The sequence below is a fragment of the Pituophis catenifer genome, unplaced genomic scaffold, assembly GCF_029215685.1.
Source record: "Pituophis catenifer annectens isolate HBS135680 unplaced genomic scaffold, rPitCat1.0.hap2 SCAF_1, whole genome shotgun sequence".
Classification (NCBI taxonomy): Eukaryota; Metazoa; Chordata; class Lepidosauria; order Squamata; family Colubridae; genus Pituophis; species Pituophis catenifer.
In genome coordinates, this window is record NW_027256881.1 from 308,353,105 (window position 1) to 308,376,090 (window position 22,986).

The 22,986-nt window shown below is 40.5% G+C and overlaps 1 protein-coding gene across 1 annotated transcript; it reads right to left on the minus strand.

The window, feature by feature from the left end:
• Nucleotides 1–6,584: 6,584 nt before the first annotated feature.
• On the minus strand, nt 6,585–21,364 carry LOC139308096 (alpha-1-antitrypsin-like). The gene is made up of 4 exons (XM_070931534.1): nt 20,701–21,364; nt 15,450–15,720; nt 7,626–7,773; nt 6,585–6,876 (listed from the first exon to the last, which is right to left on the minus strand). The coding sequence occupies exons 1-4, from the start codon at nt 21,362–21,364 to the stop codon at nt 6,691–6,693; spliced, it is 1,269 nt and encodes a 422-aa protein (XP_070787635.1). The 3' UTR covers nt 6,585–6,690.
• Nucleotides 21,365–22,986: the final 1,622 nt, after the last annotated feature.

Sequence of the window (22,986 nt, forward strand, 5' to 3'; positions counted from 1 at the left end):
GCGCTTGGAGAGCGAGTGAGCAAGACAGCTCTCCAACCTCTGTTTGTGTGTGTGCATGTGTGTGAGGGAGGGAGGGAGCAATCTGAAGCTGAGGCACCCAAACTACTGGCAGTGGTGGGGGCAGTTTCTGAGCAGCCAGCTCCACTTGACCTACTCCCTGAGTCTCGCCGTTCTCCTCTCCCCCACCCCCACCCCACTCAAGCAGCGGCTTCCCTGCTCAGCCCCAACAAGCTATGCATCCATGGTGCCGCACCAGCATCCCGAGAGAAGCAGAGAAGATCATTGCTTGCAAGCAGACAAGCAGAGGTAGCAAGCTTATGCCATGCTGTGGGAAAAATGAGAGGTCCTGTTGTCCCGCAGAGCCTGCTGCTGTTTGAGGTGGGAGGGCAAGGAGAACGGCGAGACTCAGGGAGTAGGTCAGGTGGAGCTAGCTGACTCAGGACTGCTCAGAAGCTGCCTGCGCTGCTGCCAGAAGTTTGGGTGCTTCGGCTTCAGATCACTCCCTCCCTTCCTCCCTCCCTCTCTCTCTCTCTCTCTCTCTCACACACACACACACACACAGGTTGGAGCTCTTGCTCTCTCTCTCTCTCTCTCTCTCCAAGCGCCCCATGCACAGCCCATTTGAGGAAAGGGCATGCACGGCTGGGCGCGTTTGGTTGCAGAAGGAGGCGCAGCACAATGGGGTTGTTTTGTTCACTGAGGTGATACTTCGGGTGGGCAGGCGGACATCTGCAGCTGACAACTATAATGAATATGTCCACTTGTCCTCCCGGAGCACCACTGTGGCGAACAAAACAACTCCATTGCTATGGATGCATAGCTTGTCAGGGCTGAGCAGGGAAGCCGCTGCTTGAGTGGGATGGGGGGGGGGTGAGTAAACTGTGTGCTCCTTCCCTGCAGCCGTGCCATGCTTGCCTGCCTTCCACATCGGCTTCTGCTTGCCTGCCTTCGCAAGCTGGCCACCGGGATGCCAGGAAGGTAGCATGGAAGGCAGGCAAGCATGGCAGGACTGCGGGCCATGGACCGGTTCAGGGGCGTGGCCAGCCAACCATTTCTCCCGGTTTGGCGAACTAGCCCCAATCTCACTACCTACTCGCCCGAGCTGGTCTGAACCGGGAGCATTTCACCCCTGCTCTAACCACTGTGCCACCTCAGCACTTCATGAATGAATGAATTAATTAATAAAATAACTCAAAGGAATGGCTTGCCTTCAGAAGTTGTGGGTGCCCCATCACTGGAGACTTTTAAGAAGAGACTGGACAGCCATTTATCTGAAATTGTATAGGGTTTCCTGCTTGAGCAGGGGGGTTGGACTAGATGACCTCCAAAGCCCTTTCCAACTCTGTTATTCTGTGTTAACCCTTAGAGTTTATGCTTGCATGACATTCTCTGAAGACTGGCAGGATGTGATCCTTTTCTGTACTTCAACTTTCTACCTTCTGAAGGACATGTCCGTTGCTGCATTTCTTCTCCCCCCTGACCCATTCTGAACCCTCTGGAACAGACAAGCCATCAGCAGCCAAGGGTACCAATTCATCTTGGTTTGCCATGCATCTTCTCTTTTCCCAAACTACAATACTAGGAATAGCTAGCAGTCTCTTTTTCTACCAGTCCATCCACCCTCTTTTTACTTTTTAGTAATTTCCTATAGGAAAGTTTCTGTTTGTATGAAAAAGTTATTATCTGTTATACATTCATCCTGAGTCTATCATAGCAGAAGAAAAGCAGGAATGTGTAGTGAATATGTGACAGGACATCAGATAATGAGTTGATATATTCTATTTCACTGTAATTTATTTGTAGCTGCTTTATAAAACTGAAAACACAAAGTTTAGACTAGCTGTCCAGCAAAGGAGTACAGGAAGATTCCATTTATAATAAGAGGGTAATATGGATGAAGACAATCTTGATCAGACAGAGAAATTTGGCAACATTTTGGAGGTATTCAGTCCAGACTGTAGGCTACACAATACAGATATCTACACATTTATGGAGACATTTATTTTTATATAGAAGATTAAAACATCAAAATGCAGATGTGTGCAGATGTAATCAGCATCTTAAAAACTATTTCCAGCATGCACTCTTATAATTTCCATACATGTTGTGGTCCTGCTAGGGAAATGTCTTCAGATGAAGAGGAAGTGAAGTCACAAGCATCAATTGACAACAGTCCTGGAGTCTCTGGAGCTCCCAGCAGTAGTAGACCCGGTGATCTCCTTTATATATAAATACTAGCTGTTAACCCGGCATTGCCCTGTTATTTATTTATCCCAATCCTATATTAGACAGGAAGAGAAACTTCACTCTGAGCCCTGATTTCGGCGAGAATTAAATTAGTTAAAAATGTTTTCCCTATGCCCCCAGAAGCGTCAAGTAAAATGATACCACCTTGTTGTTTTGTTAGCTGATCTATGATCATTTGGTGTGCTTTTTTCTGAGCTTGATTTAGAAATGGCTTCTTGTCCGTGATATATACACTAAGGTTTTTGATGTTGTAGTTCTTTTCTCATATGTAATCTATGTGAAGTATGTCGTGTCGGTCTCGTAGTGGTACAGGCAGGCCAAGTTGCAGTAATGTTTTATTGATCATGGCTATACATTTGTCCTCAAGAATAATCAAAGCCAAAAGTAATTTCTAATGTTGGATTTTCCCCCTTACCAGAGGGAGGCCCCTTGTGGAGTATTGTGAAGCCGTTACCATGGCAACTCCACTGTGCTGTTCAGTAGAAGCCATTTTAAGGCAGTACAGTAGAAGCAATTTTAAAGCATAACAGGCTGTATCTTAACAGAACACACACCCCGAGGAGTGTTAGGAGTGTCTGACCCCTACAGTCTTTTTTTCCAGAGAGCTTATTCTCTGTGTACCAAGTTTGGCTGAAATTGCTTGAGGCGTTCTAGAGTTATGCTAGAACATACACACACAAACAAACACACACACAGCCATATATTTATAGATAGATAGATAGATAGATAGATAGATAGATAGATAGATAGATAGATTTAGTTCAAATGGCAAACAATGAACAGTTAATTCTGCAGCAATATCCCAAAAGAGCCTGTAGTACAGTGGACTAAAGCACTGTTATTAACAGATTGACATCTGCTGCTTGCAATTACTGCAAGTTCAAATCCCACCAGGCTCAAGGTTGACTCAGCCTTCCATCCTTTCAAAGGTAGGTGAAATGAGGACCCAGATTGTGGGGGCAATAAGCTGACTTTGTATAAACATAAAAAAGTATGAAGGCTATTGCTTAACGCATTGTAAGCCGCCCTGAGTCTCCGGAGAAGGGCGGCATATAAATTAAAGCAAAAAAAAAAGAGACTAGTCTTTAATATTTTGGCACTTCTCCTAATAAATTGCCTTTTGCTATAAATAGTAGTATGCCAAGATATAAGAAAAGGAAAGGTTGCATCTTAACTATTATAAAGGGGAGATGCCCATAGGAAGAAAATTCTGGATTTTGCCTTTTGGAATCCCCTTGGTTCTTGCTTTCCCAAACAACCTCTTCTCCATCTCCATATTTCCTTTGTTATTGCAAAGCAAACTACTGCATTTTGTAGTGCATGGTGAGAACTTTAACATTGGTGTAACACCTTAAATAGTAATAGCAATAGCGCTTATATTTATACCTCTTCACAATGCTTTACAGACCTCTCTTAAGCAGTTTATAGAATAAGCATATTGCCCCCAACAATCTGGGTCCTTATTTTACTGACCTCAGAAGGATGGAAGGCTGAGTCAACCGTGAGCCTGGTGAGAATCGAACTGCCAAACTGCTGGCAGCCGGCAGTCAGCAGAAGTAGCCTGCAATACTGCATTCTAACCACTGAGCCACCATGGCACATGTTCTAAATACCCTTTCCTTTTCCTCTTCTTTCACTTTGATTAGTGTCATGCCCCTGCTGGAGTCTGACTCTGAGATGGAAGAGAAACAGCTGACAGAGAGCAAGAAGTGGCTCCATTGGCTGTGGAGGAAACTGGGGAAGGGCAAAGTCAGGCTGGGCAGTGCAGGGGAGAGGTAGAACAAGGGAGAGGGGGTTCTGATGAAGACCAAGGCCCACCTCCCCTCATTCTAGGGCATGCAGGGAAGAATGGAGAAGAGAGCAACATGGGTTGCATAGCTTATGAGGGAGGAGAGGGCCCCGACTCCCTTCACAAGATACACCTGGAGATGGAGTTTAAAAGGGAGGCAAATGGGAGGAGTGGTTGTCGGGAACAAATACTGAGTTCATCTTGTGTTTATCTGAGTTCCTGGCATCCTCCCAACTGGTTTGATTTACTTCCATGGTACTTCACTTCTGGAATTCCTTATCTTGCTTGCCTTGCCCGATTAATTACCTTATCTTGCCCTGTTGGATTTATGGTAGGGAGTTTGTCTGCTTACAGGTTTGTGGAAGAGTTTTTCTCCAGACTGGAGAGAAAAGGGACATTGGGAACAAAGTTTGGAGCTAATAAAGAGACTTTTACTTATTTCCTGACTGTATTGCCTTTGTGCCATGCCCCGGGTCATCACAATTAGGATACTGAATTTTGTACAGGTCGTCTTCAATTTACAACCACAATTGAGCCCAGAATTTATGTTGCTAAGTGGAAAATTTGTTAAGTGAGTTTTGTCCCAAATTACGACTTTTCTTGCAGCGTTTGTTAAGAGAATCACTGCAATTAGTAACATGGTTGTTGCGAATCTGGCTTCCACATTGACGTTGCTTGTAACTTGTTTAAAGTTACAATGGCCCTGAAAAAAGTTACTTATGACCATTTTTCACACTTCTGACCATTGCAGCATCCCCATGGTCACATGATCAGAATTCAGACACTTGGCAACTGGCTCATATTTATGATGGTTGCAGTGTCCTGGGGTCATGTGATCAGTTTTTGCGACCTTCTGACAAGCAAAGTCAATGGGGAATCCTGATTCACTTAACAAACATGCTACTAACTTAACAAATGCAATGATTCACTTAACAACTGTGGCAAGAAAAGTCGTAAATTGGGACAAACTCACTTAACCAATGTTTCACTTAGCAACATGTATTTTGGGCTCAATTGTGGTCGTAATCCGAGGACTACCTGTATTTATCAAATTAAGTAAAGGAATACAATTTGGTCTGATTTGTAGGCCACATGCATAGAGCACACTCAAAGAATGCAGTGGGCATAATCTGAGTGAGGATTGGCATCATGGACATAAATGAGACATGTCTTAAGATACTTGGTGGCAAAATCTTGGTAGAACTACTCTTGGGAATCCCTGGGACCAAGGATAATTCAAATAATTCTGATGAGGGATAAAAAAAATGCTGGCTATTTTGAAGATCAGCAATAGTGAGGGAGTAGATTTGAGAGAGATTTTTCTAGTGAAAGATGAAAAAAATACACAATATCTTGGGATCAGTTTGTTGGAAAGAGATTGTGGATATCTGAAAGAATAGCCCCTGAAATATTCCTCAAAAGTAACTCTATTGTAGCATGGAAAAAAGCAATAAATAGAGACTAGCGCCATCTGGTGTTCTCAGCTAAAAACGTTTAACTGTTCTGTGTTGTGACTGTTTGTCTTTGCTTGTGTGTACTTGCTACTTCTTCTTCTCTCTGCCACGTTGCAAGAGCTGCATGGGTATTGTATACATGCATCATTTATATTTTTGTATATAAAGAAGTTTCTTCTATATAATGAAACCTGCTGAATTATTTGCTTGTGTGCTGGCTGGATTGCTACAAACTCCGACAAAGCCCTGTGAAGTGGTATATACTGTATTTTTCAGAGTATAAGACACACCTTTCCCCCCCTAAAAGTGGGTGAAAATTTAGGTGCATCTTATAGACTATATATGGGTGTTTTTGGCCTCCTGAACCAATGGTGGTATTCAGCCGATTCTATCCGGATCGGGCGAACTGGTAGCAGTGGCTGCAGGAGGCTCCACCCACCCGCCAAGACATAATCATGTCCCATTTTTGATTCTCTGTGCATGCACAGAAGGCCCTGTGCATGCACAGAGGTGGCAGGTGCAAGAGAAGCGAGCGTGCGAGTGCTCACATTTGTGAACTGGTAACGAAGGTAAGTGAATACCACCTGTTAGATGGAGCAAATGAGGAGACGGGAGCCAGAGTACAATCAACAGCTCTTTATTAACTATGTACAGAATCTAGCAGCCTACCGTCTGACAGCTCTCCTTATATAGAGAGCTGTCAGGCATCTTAGCCAATCCACTTTAAGTATTTTCCCGCTTCTTTTTCCCTCCAAATTCACATAGCCAGTACATAACACCACCCCTGTCCCGAGCCCTCCACACATCGCGATTTTGCCCCCCCTGACCTGCAGAAGCACTCTGCAGTGCTCCGCATGGCCCTGTTTTCATCAAAAATGGGCCCATTTTTGCCAAAGATGGGCTGGTTTTTGGACTCCCAAGCCCTCGCGCATTGCATTTTAACCCTCCCCAGCCCCCAGAAGCACTCTGTAGGGCAGAAACAGGCCAGTTTTTGGCGGAAATGGGCCATGCAAAGCACTGCAGTGTGTTTCTGCGGGCCTGGGAGGGCGAAAATCCGATGCGCGGAGGCCAAAAACTATTTTTTTCTTGTTTTCCTCCTGTAAATTTAGGTGCGTCTTACAGTCCAAAAAATATGGTAAACCTAAGTGCTATTGCTATTGCTTTTTAATATGCGCTGTTAATAGTCAGGTGCATTCTGACCTATTTCTCAGCAGCATTTACAATTTTTCCCATGAATATTGTATTATTTTGTTCTTCAATTACTATTATGAATGGCCTATTAAATGTTATTACAATAGGTGCAGACAGGGGCACCATGTCCATGGAAGTGGCAGCTGAAGCTTCTGTTCCTTTCTCATCAATCATGATCACAGCTTTATGAATGGCCTAGAGATAAAAATACAGGGAGAGAAAGATCATATCATTTTGCTTTCAGATAAATATAAATCTATTTTAGACTGCTATTTCTATAATTCTAAAGTTATTGTAAAGAAGACAAATGAATGAATGGGGAAGGTCTAAGAAAGCTTTTTTGAGTTACAGAAACACCATCTCCCCATCCACCCAAGTTCTTGTTTTCTTTCATAACCAAAAGAGATGATCCCACTTATGTTGAATTGTCTTCAGTCTTTCAGAGAGGATATTTAGAAGAAACAGGACTTCATAGGAAAAGTAAAGCGGAGGGTAGGTACACATCATGAGTAGAGTTAGTTTCTATGGAACATAGAGTCCAAATTATAATTGTCCCTTGATAATTATGTATTTCCTGAACGTATTTATGCATCATTTTTCTATACTCAAAAGTGGTGTATGCTTTTTAAAAATGCATTAAACACAAAATACCAATATGCTACACTTATGCATTTTGAAATACATTATAATAAAATATCTGCATACCATTAAGAGAGACTTCTTTCTAGACTTACAGTAGTCAAATAAACAAACACAGATGGTTGTTTTTAACAGGAAGTACTGTCACATTTACCAAAGTATAATTCCTAAGATGATTTTGAGCAGTTATCATGTTTCAATTGATATAAACCAGCAGTGCAGGTCTACACATACTGTATGCTAAATTTTGAAGCAGGTATATCTATCTAATGCCTCTTACAGGAAAGGGGAGAACTGTATCTTACCTCTGAGAGCCTGTGCTGGGGCTGTCCTGTGACTCCGGATAGATCTGCTTTGTCAGTGAATATGTCAGTCACACCCAGAGAGTACATTATATTCTTCAGCTTAATCTCTCCACTTACCTGGCATTTTGGTATATACAAATTTATAGAGCTGTCGAAGAAAGATTTCTGAATTACATTAAGAATGCAATGCAAACCTGCCTTATCTGATGAAAAAGAGGTAGAAGGGACTTTCACAAGATTAGGCTATAGTTAGATGATTATCAAACTTTGAAACTACTAAGCTAAAATCTTTGTCCTGGCCCATTTGTAAATATTTTCATATGATGATTTTTCTCTCCCTATTTTCTCTCCCTATGACCATATCAACTGAACAAAATCTGTGACCAATACTGACACAAATATCTACAAGTTCAATTTCTGTGGCATTTCAGAAAACCCATTTGATTTTTTCCTGCCTTACTTAAGAATCCTGCAAGTTGACAAGTTGATCCTTTATTTAGGGATAGCTGCTTTCCTGTTGGAGTTAGTGCCTATTGTGACCATATCCCAGCTCAAATTAGTATTCAGTGTAGCCAGTGGTGGGACTTGAATAACTTAACAACCGGTTCTCTAGCTGGGTCAGCGTGGCCATGTGACTGGGTGGGTGACGTCACTCATCAAACCCAGCCCTGCCCCCTGGCCACTCAAAGGCAGAGGTAGGATTCAACCAGTTGGGGATAATCCCATCACTGGCTGACCCTGCCCCAGCCCATTTTTCAGTCTGGTTTTTTTGGTCATTTTCAGGTCGTTTTTTGGGTGGTTTTCAGGCCATTTTTCGGGGTGGTTTTGGCCCCAAAAATGGCCTGAAAACAGGCAAAAAAAAGAGCAGGAATGGGGTCAGCCAGTGGTCGGATTTGCTGGTTTGTCAATGTCATAAGTAAATGCCTTATTCTATAACAAGAGATATGTATATATGTACAGGATATTAAGAGTTAATTTATTCCTCCTCCTTTAATGTATTCATGTGTAATCACCCCCTTCCTTGACTCCTCCCCTTTGATATAAATAGAGAGAGCATTCACCTCACGTTTGCTACTCACTGTAAATCTGACAGAATAAGTAGAATGCCTATTATGAATAAACTCTCCTTTAAATGAAGAAATTGCTTCTGAATTCATCATTGAGTCTGATCCTCAAAATATCATAACAAACTGGTAGCAGTCGATGGTTGAACTGACTCAATAAAATCCAACATGCCTAAGAAAGAAAACCTCAAGAATAAAAAAGAAAGACCCAATACCAGGGCAAATGATAAAGAAACAAAAATAGATCAAGAAATGATCGACGAACCAATAAATACAACAATCAAAGAATCTGAAGATAACACCACAGACATCGAAGAAACAGCAGATGAAACCGACAACCAAGAAGAAAACGAAATAAAAGACAAAGACCTCAGATCGGAGATACTGAGGCTAATAAAAAGTAAAAAATATGACCACAAACTCATCGCGGAACTCCGAGACTTCTTGGAAGAAAACGGAGCAGCGAGAGAAAAAGAAATTGAAAAAGCCAAACCCGAAAATACAAAAATGGTGAGCGAACCTACAACGAAAGAAAAAATAACCAGAAGCAAGACCAGAGGTCCCGCTCAAAATTTTGAAAGGCAGCCATCTTCTCTTCAACCGGCCACAGAAATGAACACAGCTGAACCAATCAGAATGCACCATTCAAAAACTCTGGCGCGAAAAAACACAAAAAATAGCAAAAAATATATTTATTCTTCTGAAGAGTCAGAAACAGATACAGAAGAATCATCCACCGAACAAGAAATTGAAACACCCATGAGAAAAATATTTAAAACATTTGGCACAAGTCTAACAATTTCAAAAGAATCAATAAAAGCCGATAATGCAAAAATACAAAAGAGACGAAGAAATAAACAAACACCTCAAAGCCTGCACGACTCGATCCGGACAACGATGATGACGACGCCTGAACCCAGAGGGCCCTGCGAAATTTCCCCCACACCACAAACGATCCAAAGAACAAAATACCCCAAGCAAGAAAGCTCCAAAGAGAAGAGACGAACCACAGCTGCCAGCAGAACACGCAAGATCGAGCCGGAAACCGAATCATCAGAAGGAGAGCACTACGAGGGAGCTACAGCAAAGAGAACCTCTCCCAGCGGCTTCAGCAGAGAAATGACCAACGCGCATGCGCAGATGAACACAGAGAACTACAATGAACTTTATGAAAAAGAAGAACCTTTCAAGCTCATCAGCAGAATACCCACACCATTCTGCAATTTTCAACATCTACAAGACCATGGACTACCCACAGTTGTAAGTAGTGGGAATAGTAATATTGGGAATCTACCTAGTGATTTCCCAAAACTTAGAATTGATGGCATCAATTTACAGGAGTGGTGTCAACAAATTCAGATTGTCTTTATGAAAGAAAATTTATTATTTTTTATAACCAATCCTCCCAAAAGACCTTGGACTCTAAAAATAGACTGCCTGCATCACAGAGCATTCTATTTAATAATTTCTAGCATATCACCTGCCATGTACTACAGTATTAAGCATAATCTTACTGTTTCGGAAATAATTCAATGCATGTTTAAATTATTTCATAGTGAAAGTGTAGCAACAACCACTAGAATGTCTAAATATTTCTTTTCAGCCAAATTAAGATCTGGAACCACCATAAGTGAACATTTAATATCCTTAAACAAAACCAGAGCAGAATTACATCTAAGAGGAGAAATAATATCAGAACAGACAATGAAAAGCGTTATCCTTAACTCATTAGATTCATCATGGGATAACTACATATCACATTTAGACTCAATCAATCTAGGATACTTATCCATAGAAAGTCTGTCAAATAAGTTAATAGCTGAAGATAATTTGAGGAAAAGTAGATACAATGCATACACAGAACACAGACAGGCAAAAAGAGTAGACTTCCAAGAGAATCACCAAAAAACAATTGAATGTTACAATTGTGGATCCAGAAAACACTCTAAGGGAGATTGCCCCATGTTTCATAGGGAAAGACAAAACCGTGATTATAGGTGTAGATATCAAGACAGGCAATCATCTATTGATAGATACAGATATAGAGACTCCCCAAACTACAGAGAACGCAGAAAGGATAGGGATAATTCAAGGGACAGAAAATCAGGATCATTAAATGGATTAGATAAACATAACGATGTCATCACACAAAAATCAAAAAACAATACTTGGCTCATAGATTCAGGGGCGACTAATCACACAACAAATAACAAGAAAATACTGTCTTCATTCACAAATGATAAATTTATGATAAGAGTAGCCAATCAAGAAAATGTTCAAGTCATAGGGAAAGGAGATGTAAATATACCTGGTTTAGGTAAAGTAGAGGGGGTATTGTTGATACCAGAAATATCACATAACATACTTAGTGCAGTGAAATTAAGCCAAGATTTCAACATAAATATAATCTTCTCTGGGGGAAAAGCAATACTAGAAAAGGATGGGACTAAATTGAATAGTGTAATTATCGAAGGGGGCCTACCCTTCCTTGTAACAGAAGATAAATGGTTGCATAACATCAATACAAACACTGATGACGACATTAACATAGACAGTGAACATAGTAACAACAATGACAATGAAGAACCCAATACACACTGTAACCACAAAGACACACCCACTAATGATACACACAATAACAAAAGGCCCAATATAGGCAAACCAATTCATGATGAATGCGCACACATGTTGCATAGAAAATTGGGACATGCAAGTTTCCCTGTAATACAAAAAATGATTGAACATGCTGATGGCGTCAAAATAAAGGATTGTAAAAACTATTTGGAATGCTCAGTATGTAAATCCTTAAAACTCAGAACAAACCCAAAACCAAAGAGGGCAACAAGGACCTCTAACCAAATTTTTGATCTGGTACATATGGATCTGGTTGGTCCATTAACACCATCCATCACTTACAAAAAAAGATATTTCCTAACTATTGTAGACGACTATAGCCGTTATGGATTTGTTTATACTTTAAAACACAAAGATGAAACTTTCCAAAAATTCAAAGAATTTTACAAACGTGTAGAAACACAACACAATATCAAAATAAAACAAATCATGACAGATAGGGGATCCGAATTCATGTCAAAAGAATTCTCACAATGGTTAAAAGACAAAGGAATGCTATACTTCACGACTAGCCCATTTTCTTCTTTTCAGAATGGTACAGCAGAACGAAAGAACTCGACACTGCAAACCATGATTAGATGTACATTAGAAGATGCTGGTTTAGGAAAACAATTCTGGTCAGAAGCATTACTATATTCAAACTATACCCAAAATAGGACCTGGTCTAGCATCCTAAATAAAACACCATACGAAGTAATGTACAATAGGAAACCAAAAATATCACACATGCACATATTTGGAGTTACAGCAGACGTACACATACCAAAACAATTAAGACGTAAGGGAGATAATGTATCCAGAAGGCTCAGATTCATGGGATACGAAACGGGCACAAAAGGATATAGATTCATTGACAGTAATAACAAATTCATAGTCTCAAGAACAGCAGTGTTTCATGAACAGGCCAACTGGTCTAAGATACATCTTAACGAGATAATCCAAAATACAAAACCCAACATTAAACAACAAGACAGAATAGAAAGACAGAAACATGAACATAACTCACATGATGACAAAAACAAAACATGGACAGGTAACCATACCAGGATAAAAACAGATTCATTAACCAAAAAGGAAGCAAGGTATCTACACGATAATGAGAGCATTCCAATAAGAACAATAAGGTGTAACAGAAAACAATTACCTAATAAGTATAAGGATTATATAATGTGTGTGAATGACGAAACACCAACACCTAACACATATGAGGAAGTGTTAAAACTTTCCATGGATGAAAGAGAAAAATGGGAATTAGCCATAACAAAAGAAATGAACAGCTTGCGTGAATTAGGTGTATTTACACCAGTCCCTGCCCCTAAGAACAAGACAATTATAGGCACCAGGTGGATATTCAAAATCAAAGATCTAGAAGAGGGTAATAAACTATATAAAGCTAGATTAGTCGCACAAGGTTATGCTCAAAAATATCCTGAGGATTACACTGACACATACTCTCCCACTGTAAGAACTGAAAGTGTTAAGACAGCTTTAGTCATAGCGGCTATACTCAATCTTGATGTCTTTCAATATGATGTGCAGACTGCATACTTACATGCAAAGCTCGACAAAGAGATATATGTAAAGGCACCTCATAGCCAATGTACAAATAGAAATGAGACCTGGTTACTTAAGAAAAGCTTGTACGGATTAAAACAATCTGGCAAGCGTTGGTATGAATGTCTAGTCAGCGTGCTTAAAAATATGAATTTCAAAGCCACAACTGCAGACAATTGCTTTTTTGTTAGAAAGGAAGGTGAATCATTAGAATTTGTGTTTATCTATGTGGATGATATTTTGTATATAGGCAAACATAAAGAAAAGAAAGACTTATTTGTATCCAAGCTAAGTGAACATTTCTCTTTAAAGTCGCTAGGAAGGGTAAACAAATACCTTGGAGTTCAAATCAATAAGACAAGAAAGGGATTCAAACTATCCCAGAGAGATAAAATTATAGAACTTCTGGAAAAATGCAATTTAAGAGATGCCAAGCCTTGCGATACTCCTATGCAGACTGATTTTCTAAGGAATATGGATGAATCTTCACCTGAGTTCGAGAACAATACATTGTATAGATCAATTATTGGTTCTCTCTTGTATATATCTAATTGGACCAGGCCTGATATAGCTCTGCCACTTAATTTATTATCTAGACATGTAAGTAAGCCACTTATGTATCATTGGGAAGCAGTTAAACGAATACTAAGATATCTAAAACACAGCATAGATTTCTGCCTACTCTTAGAACCCAATAATATTAAAGAACCTATTATCACCAGTTACGCTGATGCAGATTGGGCAGGTGATATCAAATGTAGAAAGAGCACCTCAGGTTATGTATTATTTTTAAATGATTGCCCAATATTCTGGTACACTGGGAAGCAAGATTTAGTAGCGACTTCCACAACAGAGGCAGAATACGTCTGTTTATCTAAAGCCTCAAATAATTTAGTGTGGTTTAATGATTTATTATCTGATATTTGGAAAAATCCAATACTACCATTTGTCATACATGAAGATAATAAGGCAGCTATAGAAATATCAAGATCTGATGCCATTGGTCAAAGGTCCAGACATATAGATATCAAATTTAAACACGTGAGACAATTATCTCAGGATGGATTCATTAAAGCAATCCACTGCGAAACCTCAGAACAAATAGCTGATATATTAACTAAACCTTTACCTTCTAAACAACACAAATATTTGACATCAAAATTACAAGTACTATATAGTTCTGAATCCGAATGCAATCATTGTCATATGTCGAATCGGCATTTAGAGGGGGATTTGTCATAAGTAAATGCCTTATTCTATAACAAGAGATATGTATATATGTACAGGATATTAAGAGTTAATTTATTCCTCCTCCTTTAATGTATTCATGTGTAATCACCCCCTTCCTTGACTCCTCCCCTTTGATATAAATAGAGAGAGCATTCACCTCACGTTTGCTACTCACTGTAAATCTGACAGAATAAGTAGAATGCCTATTATGAATAAACTCTCCTTTAAATGAAGAAATTGCTTCTGAATTCATCATTGAGTCTGATCCTCAAAATATCATAACAGTCAAACTGTGCAGAATATTAACTACCGGTTCACTTGAACCGGTGCAAACTGGCAGAAGCCCACCTCTCAGTGTAGTTACTTATAATATTATGCTATCATCATCATCAGTGATCACTGTTATCGAAGAAGAGCTGCTGGCTGCAATTTTGCTGAACTGTTATCTTCACAGGCTTACTAAAATACTACCTTCATGGGACCTTCTGTGAAATTCAGATAAAAGCTACAAATAGCTTTTAAAAATATATTGCCACAAGCTTATCGAATGGAAAGGCTTGCCTAGGCTGTGGGTCTTCCTGCGGTCTGCCAAAGTCATTCCCACATATCAACACACTTTGGATACCTTTAGCCCTGTCAGATTTTTGGACAAGTTTATTTACTTGTGTTATTTAATTACTAGGCCTCTGTTGTATTTTTAAAATAAAGGATGGAGCAGAAAATACAACTCAAAAGATTGATAATTTTTTCTTATCTTGATTCTTCAGCAAATTGCTTTTTTAAACCTTACAGTATATTTTTGATTTATAGAAAACATATGTTTTAAGTCAAGCTATGGGCAATTTACAAATGTGTTAAGAATTGGAAAAACTTTCAGTGGCAGCCATTTTGACAACATGCCCCAAACATTTTCAGAACTTCAAATGTAATCACCAGCCCAAAAGAATAAGTACCCCAATTATTCTAGCTTCAGCAGTTGCATGAATTATAAGCGCTGAACTCAGTAATATGACTTTTAGTTTGAAGCCTTGTTCATAAGAAGCAAGTGGTTGGTAATTAGTCTTCAGTTGGCTTATGCCAATCACTATTTTGGTTTGGTTTCGTGTGGTCTGACTTTGTGTTTACTTTGACTTCTCTCCCCCACCTCCTCCCAGAGACATAGGGAGATCTTTCTTTCACTATGTAGATAGGAAATTTGTGTCCCTTCAGATGTTGTTTAATGATTTCCAGGATCTGTCATTAGTGGGCAAGCAGTCTGGAAGGACACAGATTATATATCTAAAAACATCCTTGCTTTTAGAAGCTCATCCCACCATTGTTGGGCTTAATCTATCTTTCTTACCTTTTCACAAGTGTATTTTTCCATTTCTGTAAAACTCCACGTGACAAGCTGCTGGCCACGCTCTCAAGCTGCCCTTTGTCAGGCAGGATAAAATATGCAGCAGTGTGACCTTCATAGGGCATTTTCAAAATCGTACAAAATTTCTCATCATCGCGTCCAATTTCAAACATGCCCATTTGGAACATCATTGGCACTTTCACAACCGTGTTGGTATTCACATAGAAGTTGTGCTTCTCTGTGTACTTTGGATTAAAAGGCTTCTTCCATTTAGCTTAGAAAAGAAGATATATATTAGTAAGTAATTTTGAACTGTGGGCCATACAATTGGGGAGTTAAGAGAAATTGGTGTGATAAGTTATGGAAGAGAGGGAGGGAATCTTAATTTGGTGTTTACTGACTGGGTAGGTTCTGTGTGCCAGGAAAATACAGCCTTGGATACTTATTCAACCCTTGTAGGGCTGCTTCTGAAATAGAGGATGTGGATGTCTGGATTGTGATAAAGCACAGTCTTTTGAAAGAATTGTGTATTTAAGTGACTGTGAGTATAGCTTCCCTTCTGACGCAGTTCTTCAAGAGAAGGAGCTGAAAGAATATCAGCAGTAAGATGACTACCAAAAGGGAAGCATGGATTTAAGAGTGCATCCATCTTGTGCAATCCCATCCTCTATCCAGAGATCTCTGTAAGGACTTTCTTATTGAGATTTTGATTCATTTATCATGCTGTTACAAAGCAAAGTGAAAACTGCCATGCCTATAAAGAGACCTTCTAGTTTTGTAGCACCTCAAGATACAAGATTATCAGCCAATTAGAACTTCAATAAAAAAAAATCAAGTCTAAGTTCAAGTTCAAAACTCAAAATGGGTTTTTGCCCTTTCAGGCTGCAGGCAGGGTGGGAGTAACATAACTGAATGTTTTTTTTGCATACTTACATCCACTTAATTGAAAAAAAATCACTTTACATAGAAAGTTAGCACCAATAAAGAAAGTGTTTCTTGCGTATAAGGAAATTTTTCATTCCTTCATGAAAATGCATTATAAAAACAACTCATAGCAAGAAATGTTCCCTGTGCTGCTGTTAGATTTAGATCTTAAGGTGGCTCTTCCTACATTTGAGCCATTTTAGTGCAGTGGTTAAGAGACTGGTCAAGAAGCCAGAAGTTAATGAGTTCCTGGCCTCTCTTAGGCATGAAAGCTAGATTGGTGACTTTGCACCAGTAATCCTCTCATCCCAATCAACATCCTAGGTTTATTTCTCAATACTCAATATACTGTGTATATAGCCAAGATATTGCAATGGTGTTTGGGCTAGATAAATGTGCTCTCTGTACCATCAACAGGGGGGAAATAGTGAACACTGAATGGTTCGAGATGCCCTATGGAATCTGGATTCTTGTGTATCTTCAAGCTGATAAAATCAAGCACACTGAAGTCAAGAGGTTAGAGGTGAATACATCATGTGAGTGAACAAGATCTTAAAGCCAAGTCCAAGTTCATTGGAGTGAATACCATCAAGGAAATTAACACCTGGGCAATTTAGGCATTAGATACACAGCTGGAATAATGGACTTGACTCAAGCAGAACTAAAAACCCTGAGTAGGAAGACAAGAAAAATAATGACAATGAATCAAACTGGCTGAGTGGTTGGTTTCAATTTTTTTTACCAGTTCTGTGGGCATGGCTTATTTGTGGTGTGCCTTATTTGTGGGTGTGGCTTGGCAGTCATGTGACTGGTGGGCATGGCTTGGCAGTCATGTGACTGAGTGGGCTGGCTTGGCGATCATGTAACTGGGTGGGCGTGGCTTGGTGGTCATGTGACTGGGTGGATGTGGCTAGGTGGTCACGATCCTAGTTCCCCCTAAGAGGATTTCCCCCATACGAACCTTTTGCAATCCCCCAAAGGGTCAAAGGAAACCAGATTCCATGCAGCTCTGAACCCTTAAGGCAAACCAAATACAAGTGGTCCTCGCTTAATGGCTGGTTGCTTAGCAAGTGTTCTACTTTACGACTGACCTCCCCAGAGCTATTTGACCTGTTTTTGGAGTTTTGACAGTCATCCACGCGCGCGCGCACACACACACACACACACACACACACTTATGACCAGTTACAACATCCCACACAGTCATGTGACTGAGGTTTTCTATGTTTTTTGCCAGTTTCCCACAATTCCTTCTGGTTTAACAACCATGGTATTTGCTCAACCCAGGGGTCTGCAAATTTAAACACTCAAAGAGCCATTTTTCTATTTTCTTTTAAACAGGTATCTCTCTCTCTCTCTCTCTCTCTCTCTCTCTCTCTCTCTCTTTTCTCCCTCTCTCCCTCTCTCATCTCTCTTTTACTCATTTTTCTCATCTCTTTCTTTCTCCCTCCCTCCCTCTCTTTCTCATCTCTCTCTCATCTTTTTCTTTCATTTCTCTCTTCTTTCTTTCTTTCTTTCTTTCTTTCTTTCTTTCTTTCTTTCTTTCTTTCTTTCTTTCTTTCTTTCTTTCTTTCTTTCTTTCTCCCTATCTCTCCCTATCTCATCTCCTCTCACTCATCTCTCTCATCTCTTTCTTTCTCTCTCTCTTTTCCTCCCCCCTCTCTCTGTGTCTCTTCTCTCTCTCTCTCTCTCTCTTTCTCTCCCTCTCTCCCTCTTTGTCAGGGAGGGGGGGAGGGAAAGGAACCCTGAACTGGTGCTGGTGATGGGAATCTGACATCCAGAGACCGACCAGCCACGTACTGAAGACTAGTTGGGGGCAAGCTCGCAAAATTAACACATCTCTTGTCGCTTGAGAGCTTCTGGTTAGGAGGAAGTGTATGTGCCAGAGTTGATGTAATGCTAGGAATGAGTTGCACAATACTCCAAAAAGCTAAAGAAAGTGGTTTTTCTTAACTTTTTGCACAAAATTTTAGTATGAACCACCAATACTAAATCATTCTTTTAATAAACGGGGAAGCCCAAAATTTAAGAGAGAATTTTTATAAAATGTTTTATAGATGGCATCTAGATCCTAAAAAACTAGCCTGTATGTATCCAAGTGTGCAACCCAAGTGTTGGAGATGTGAATGTGATGATGCCACGTATTATCATATATCATATATCATAATTTAAAAAAATTAAGGCATTTTGGATAAAAATATGGTGGATTATTCAAAATATTCTCAAAAAGAAGATAAAATTTACTCCACAGTTTTCTTGTTAGGTATAATTACAGATTGTACTGTTATAGAGACTAAGTTGATTTTAAATTTAATAACAACAGCCAGACTTTTGGTGGCGCAGTATTGGAAGAAGGAAGACTTGCCTACTATTGAAGAATGGACACTAAAAGTAGTGAACGTAGCAGAGATGGCCAAAATTTCAACGTATTTGAAGGACCATTCAAATGAAAGATATACATCAGAATGGAGAAGATGGATTGACTATATTCAAAACAAATATCGGACTAAAAAGCTTCAAATAGCTTATGAATGAAATCAACTTTTTCTTTTTGAATTATGTTTTGTTAATTGAAAGGGGAGTTAGAGAGCAAGAGGGAATTAAGCGCCTACAGAAAGTTAGCATATTTTAGTTTGTTTTTGTTAAATGTTATACCCTGTATTTGCTCTGGGAAGTCCGGGGTGGGGGGAGGGAGGTTGGAGGGAGAGGGGGGGTGGGGGATGGGTGGTGGGTGGAGGAGGGGAGGGGGGAGGAGGGACGGGAAAAAATGTTGTAATATTTGATAAATCTTTTTAATAAAAAAATAAATAAATGGGGAACTTCTATTTTTATAGCTATTAGAGCAGACAAGGCAAGAAATTCTGAATAACATGGGTAATTGTCTGCTTTAGTTCACATTCTTTGCTATTTTTTTTAAAAAATAAAAAGGTTACATAGCAACACCTCTGCCACAATTAACATTCCTTAATATATTTTCTTGATTTCCTCCTAGAGAGGCTCTGGAGGCTGGGGACAGCAAAAAATGTCACTTCCTGTCCCACCGGAAGTTGGGAAATGGGCCCTTTCAGGCCTCCAAAGGAGTGGGAAAGGCTGTTTTCGCCCTTCCCAGATGCATAGAGAGGATCTGGAGCCAGGTAAGAAAGAAAAATGGGCCTACCAGGCCATCGCATGCCAGGAGCAGGGATGGGGGTGCTGCACGCGCAGGGCAGGGCACATAGAATTATGAGTGTGGGTACGTGTGCGTGTGAACCTCCCCCGCCCCCCTCTCCTGGCACGCGATGGCAAAAAGGTTAGCCATCACTCCTGCTTGAACAGGGGTTGGACAAGAAGACCTCCAAGAACCCTTCCAACTCAATTCTGATTCTGATTCTGATTCTGAAGCCAGATATTGCTTTGGAACCTGACTGCTGGGAGAATATAACTTTAATCACAACGCATAACTAAATAGCTTGAATTTATAGTTTCTAAAGAGTCAGCGGTACTAATTCCTGAATGGCTGTTTCACACAAACTATGTGTGTGTAATGTCAGAGTAAGATCCTTGCTGAGCAGAAATCAGTTGGCAGAACAAAGGTTTGTGTGAGTAGGAGGAAGGGTTGGCAAGCAAAAAGCAAAAAAAAAAAAAAAAAAGGTTAAGGCAAAGCAGAACTACATACAGAATGAACTTCAGCTTGAATACAATTATTATCCTTTGTTTTTTGATGTTATCTAGCAAAGTCAGTGTGGTGCTAGGAATATTGGAGACAGAGATTGTTGTGTACCCTCCCCGCCTCCAGTTTCATAATTCCACTGAATTATGCCTAGACCATAATATAATATGTGACAGGAAACTGAGATCAGCTATGATTGAAAAAAAAACCTCCAAAAGCCTGTTCCCCTCTCACATATGTGCTAGTTGTTCCCGACTCTAGGGGGAGGAGCTCATCTCCGTTTCAAAGCCAAAGAGCCAGCGTTGCCCGATGATGTCTCCGTGGTCATGTGGCCAGCATGACTAAACGCCAAAGGTGCATGGAACACTGTTACCTTCCCACCAAAGGTTGTCCCTATTTTTCTACTTGCATTTTTATATGCTTTCGAACTGCTAGGTTGGCAGAAGCTGGGACAAGTAACAGGAACTCACTCCGTTACGCAGCACTAGGGATTCGAACCGCTGAACTGCCGACCTTTCGATCGACAAGCTCAGCATCTTAGCCACTGAGCCACCACATCCCTTTCATATAAATATAGCTAATTCATATAACATATATTATATAAATTCATATGAAATTTATATATATATAATTATATACATAATTATATTATATATATATATAATACATATTCATATATACCTTTCATATAAATATAGCTAATTAGCAGAATTTCAGTGTTGGGATCGACTTCATCGACAAGCTTAGAAATCTTCCCACGGGTTTTCCTTTTGATGTAGCTGTTGATGTGCTGCTCAGTTGCTGCAGCATTCTTAAAATTTTCCCAAAAGATGTCTCCTCCATAGAAGTTTTTGAGACCACTTAAGAACTGTTCTTCAGGATATAGCTGGTTTTGCACAAAGAGACATTTCCCGATTTCCATCTGGTGTCCAGCTCCTCCATTATTTAGCATATGTGTGAGTTCACGGAAGCCTTCATGAATCATCCTCTCCTGGATCTCTGATGGCCTAAAATCAAGGCCTTTCAAAATCTGATCTAAAGTGTTATCCTTTGCACCCAAGGCCAGCATCGCAAAGGCAGAGGAGATGCATAAGGGAGATAAGACAACATTGCTCTTGCTTCTGCCACCTTGATGGCTTTCACTGGAAGAGACCTTCCGGAAGAGCTTGAAGGCAAAGTCAGAATTACTGTCGACTAATACTTGCATTGGTGTCCGGGCACCTCCTGGGTTAGGTTCATACTGATAATTGTCACAATTATTCTCATTAGGATGGATAGAAATTTGTGGGTAAGAATTGTCAGCAAGGATTCCAGCAATAAACAACAAGAGAAAGATGGTGTTCATTTTCCTCCTCTAAGAAATTGTGAAAAAGAAAATGTGTTTGTTCATTTAGAGGATTATTTTTTGATTTGATTCATTTAAGAGACAATTCAATTAAATTTTGGTATGTTATAGGTATAAATAAATATTGCATACAATACTGTATCTCCAGTTCTTAGCTACAATGCTATACTAGTTCCCACCAGCGGATGCCACTATTTCTCAACATAAATCACTATTTCTCAAATGAAAATATCAGTTGAATTTAATGATATAGTTAAACTGGCAATATTTACCCTAGTCTCATTTGTTAAAAGTTCCACACTGATTATAGGGAAATAACTATTACGATATTATATCCAATTTTATTTATTTCTACCTCTTTACTACTTTCAGCATCTTTCTCTAGATTGTCCTAAGAATGAGCATTTATAGCACAACCATCCCTTAGGCTCGTGATGGCGAATCTATGGCAGGTGTGCCACAGCTGGCATGTGGAGCCCTTTCTGCGGGCATGCGAGCTGTCGCCCACCTCAGGTCCACCATGCATGTGCACACGCCTCCCACCATCCAGCTGGTTTTGGGGATGTGAGGGGACGGGCTGCATGCAGGAGATGCATGTGCATGCACAGGGGGTGGGGGGAAGCATGTGGGTGTGTGGCGTGCCCCCCAGCCCATTTTTGGGCCCAGGGGGCTGCAGGGAGACCTACTAGGCCCAAAACGGGGCATGGGGTTGTGTGCAGTGCCCCCCCATGGCCCGTTTTTGGGGCCAGGAAGCTGCAGGGAGGCCTACTAGGCCCAAAATGGGGAACCGGGAGATCGCATGCACATGCGTGAGGGGGGGAGCATGGGGTCATGTGCGCATGCATGGGGACATGGGCAGAGCATGGTGGATCGTGTGCTCATGCACAGGGGGGCCTGCATTGCATTATGGGTGCCGGCACCATGCATGCTTTCAGCACATGATGAGAAAAAGGTTAGCCATCACTGCCTTAGGCATTATTCTAACTCCTTAGTTCTAGGTTGATTCTCTCCTTGCAAATGTTTCTTATATTGCCCCACATATTTGCCCAGCTGTTTCTTATATTTGTGTGGAGACCTTGGTGTTTCAGAGATGGTTGTTTGCTTGCAGACATTTCATTAGCCAAATTAGATGGCGTCAGAGGTGGGTTTCAGCAGGTTCTGACCAGTTCTGGAGAACCGGTAGCGGAAATTTTAAGTAGTTCGGAGAACCGATAGTAAAAATTCTGATTGGCCCCACCCTAAGGTGACCAGATTTTAACATTGGTAAAGAGGGACATTGTGGGCGTGGCTTATTTTGTGGGCGTGGCTAGCTGGTCATGTGACTGGGTGGGCGTGGCTAGCTCGTCATGTGACCGGGTGGCCATGGCTATGTGTATAGGGTAAGGTGAACAGATTTTAACATTGGTAAGAAGGACACCATTGTGGGCGTGGCTTATTGTGTGGCCGTGGCTAGCTGGTCATGTGACCGGGTGGCCATGGCTATGTGTATAGAGACTACTCAGAGGGCTGAAAAGTCATTTCTGACAGGTCCTCACACTTTTGACTGGTCCTCACACTTATGACCATCCTCACATTTATGCCCGTGCAGCATTCTTAACAACCATGTCACTCATTTCACAACT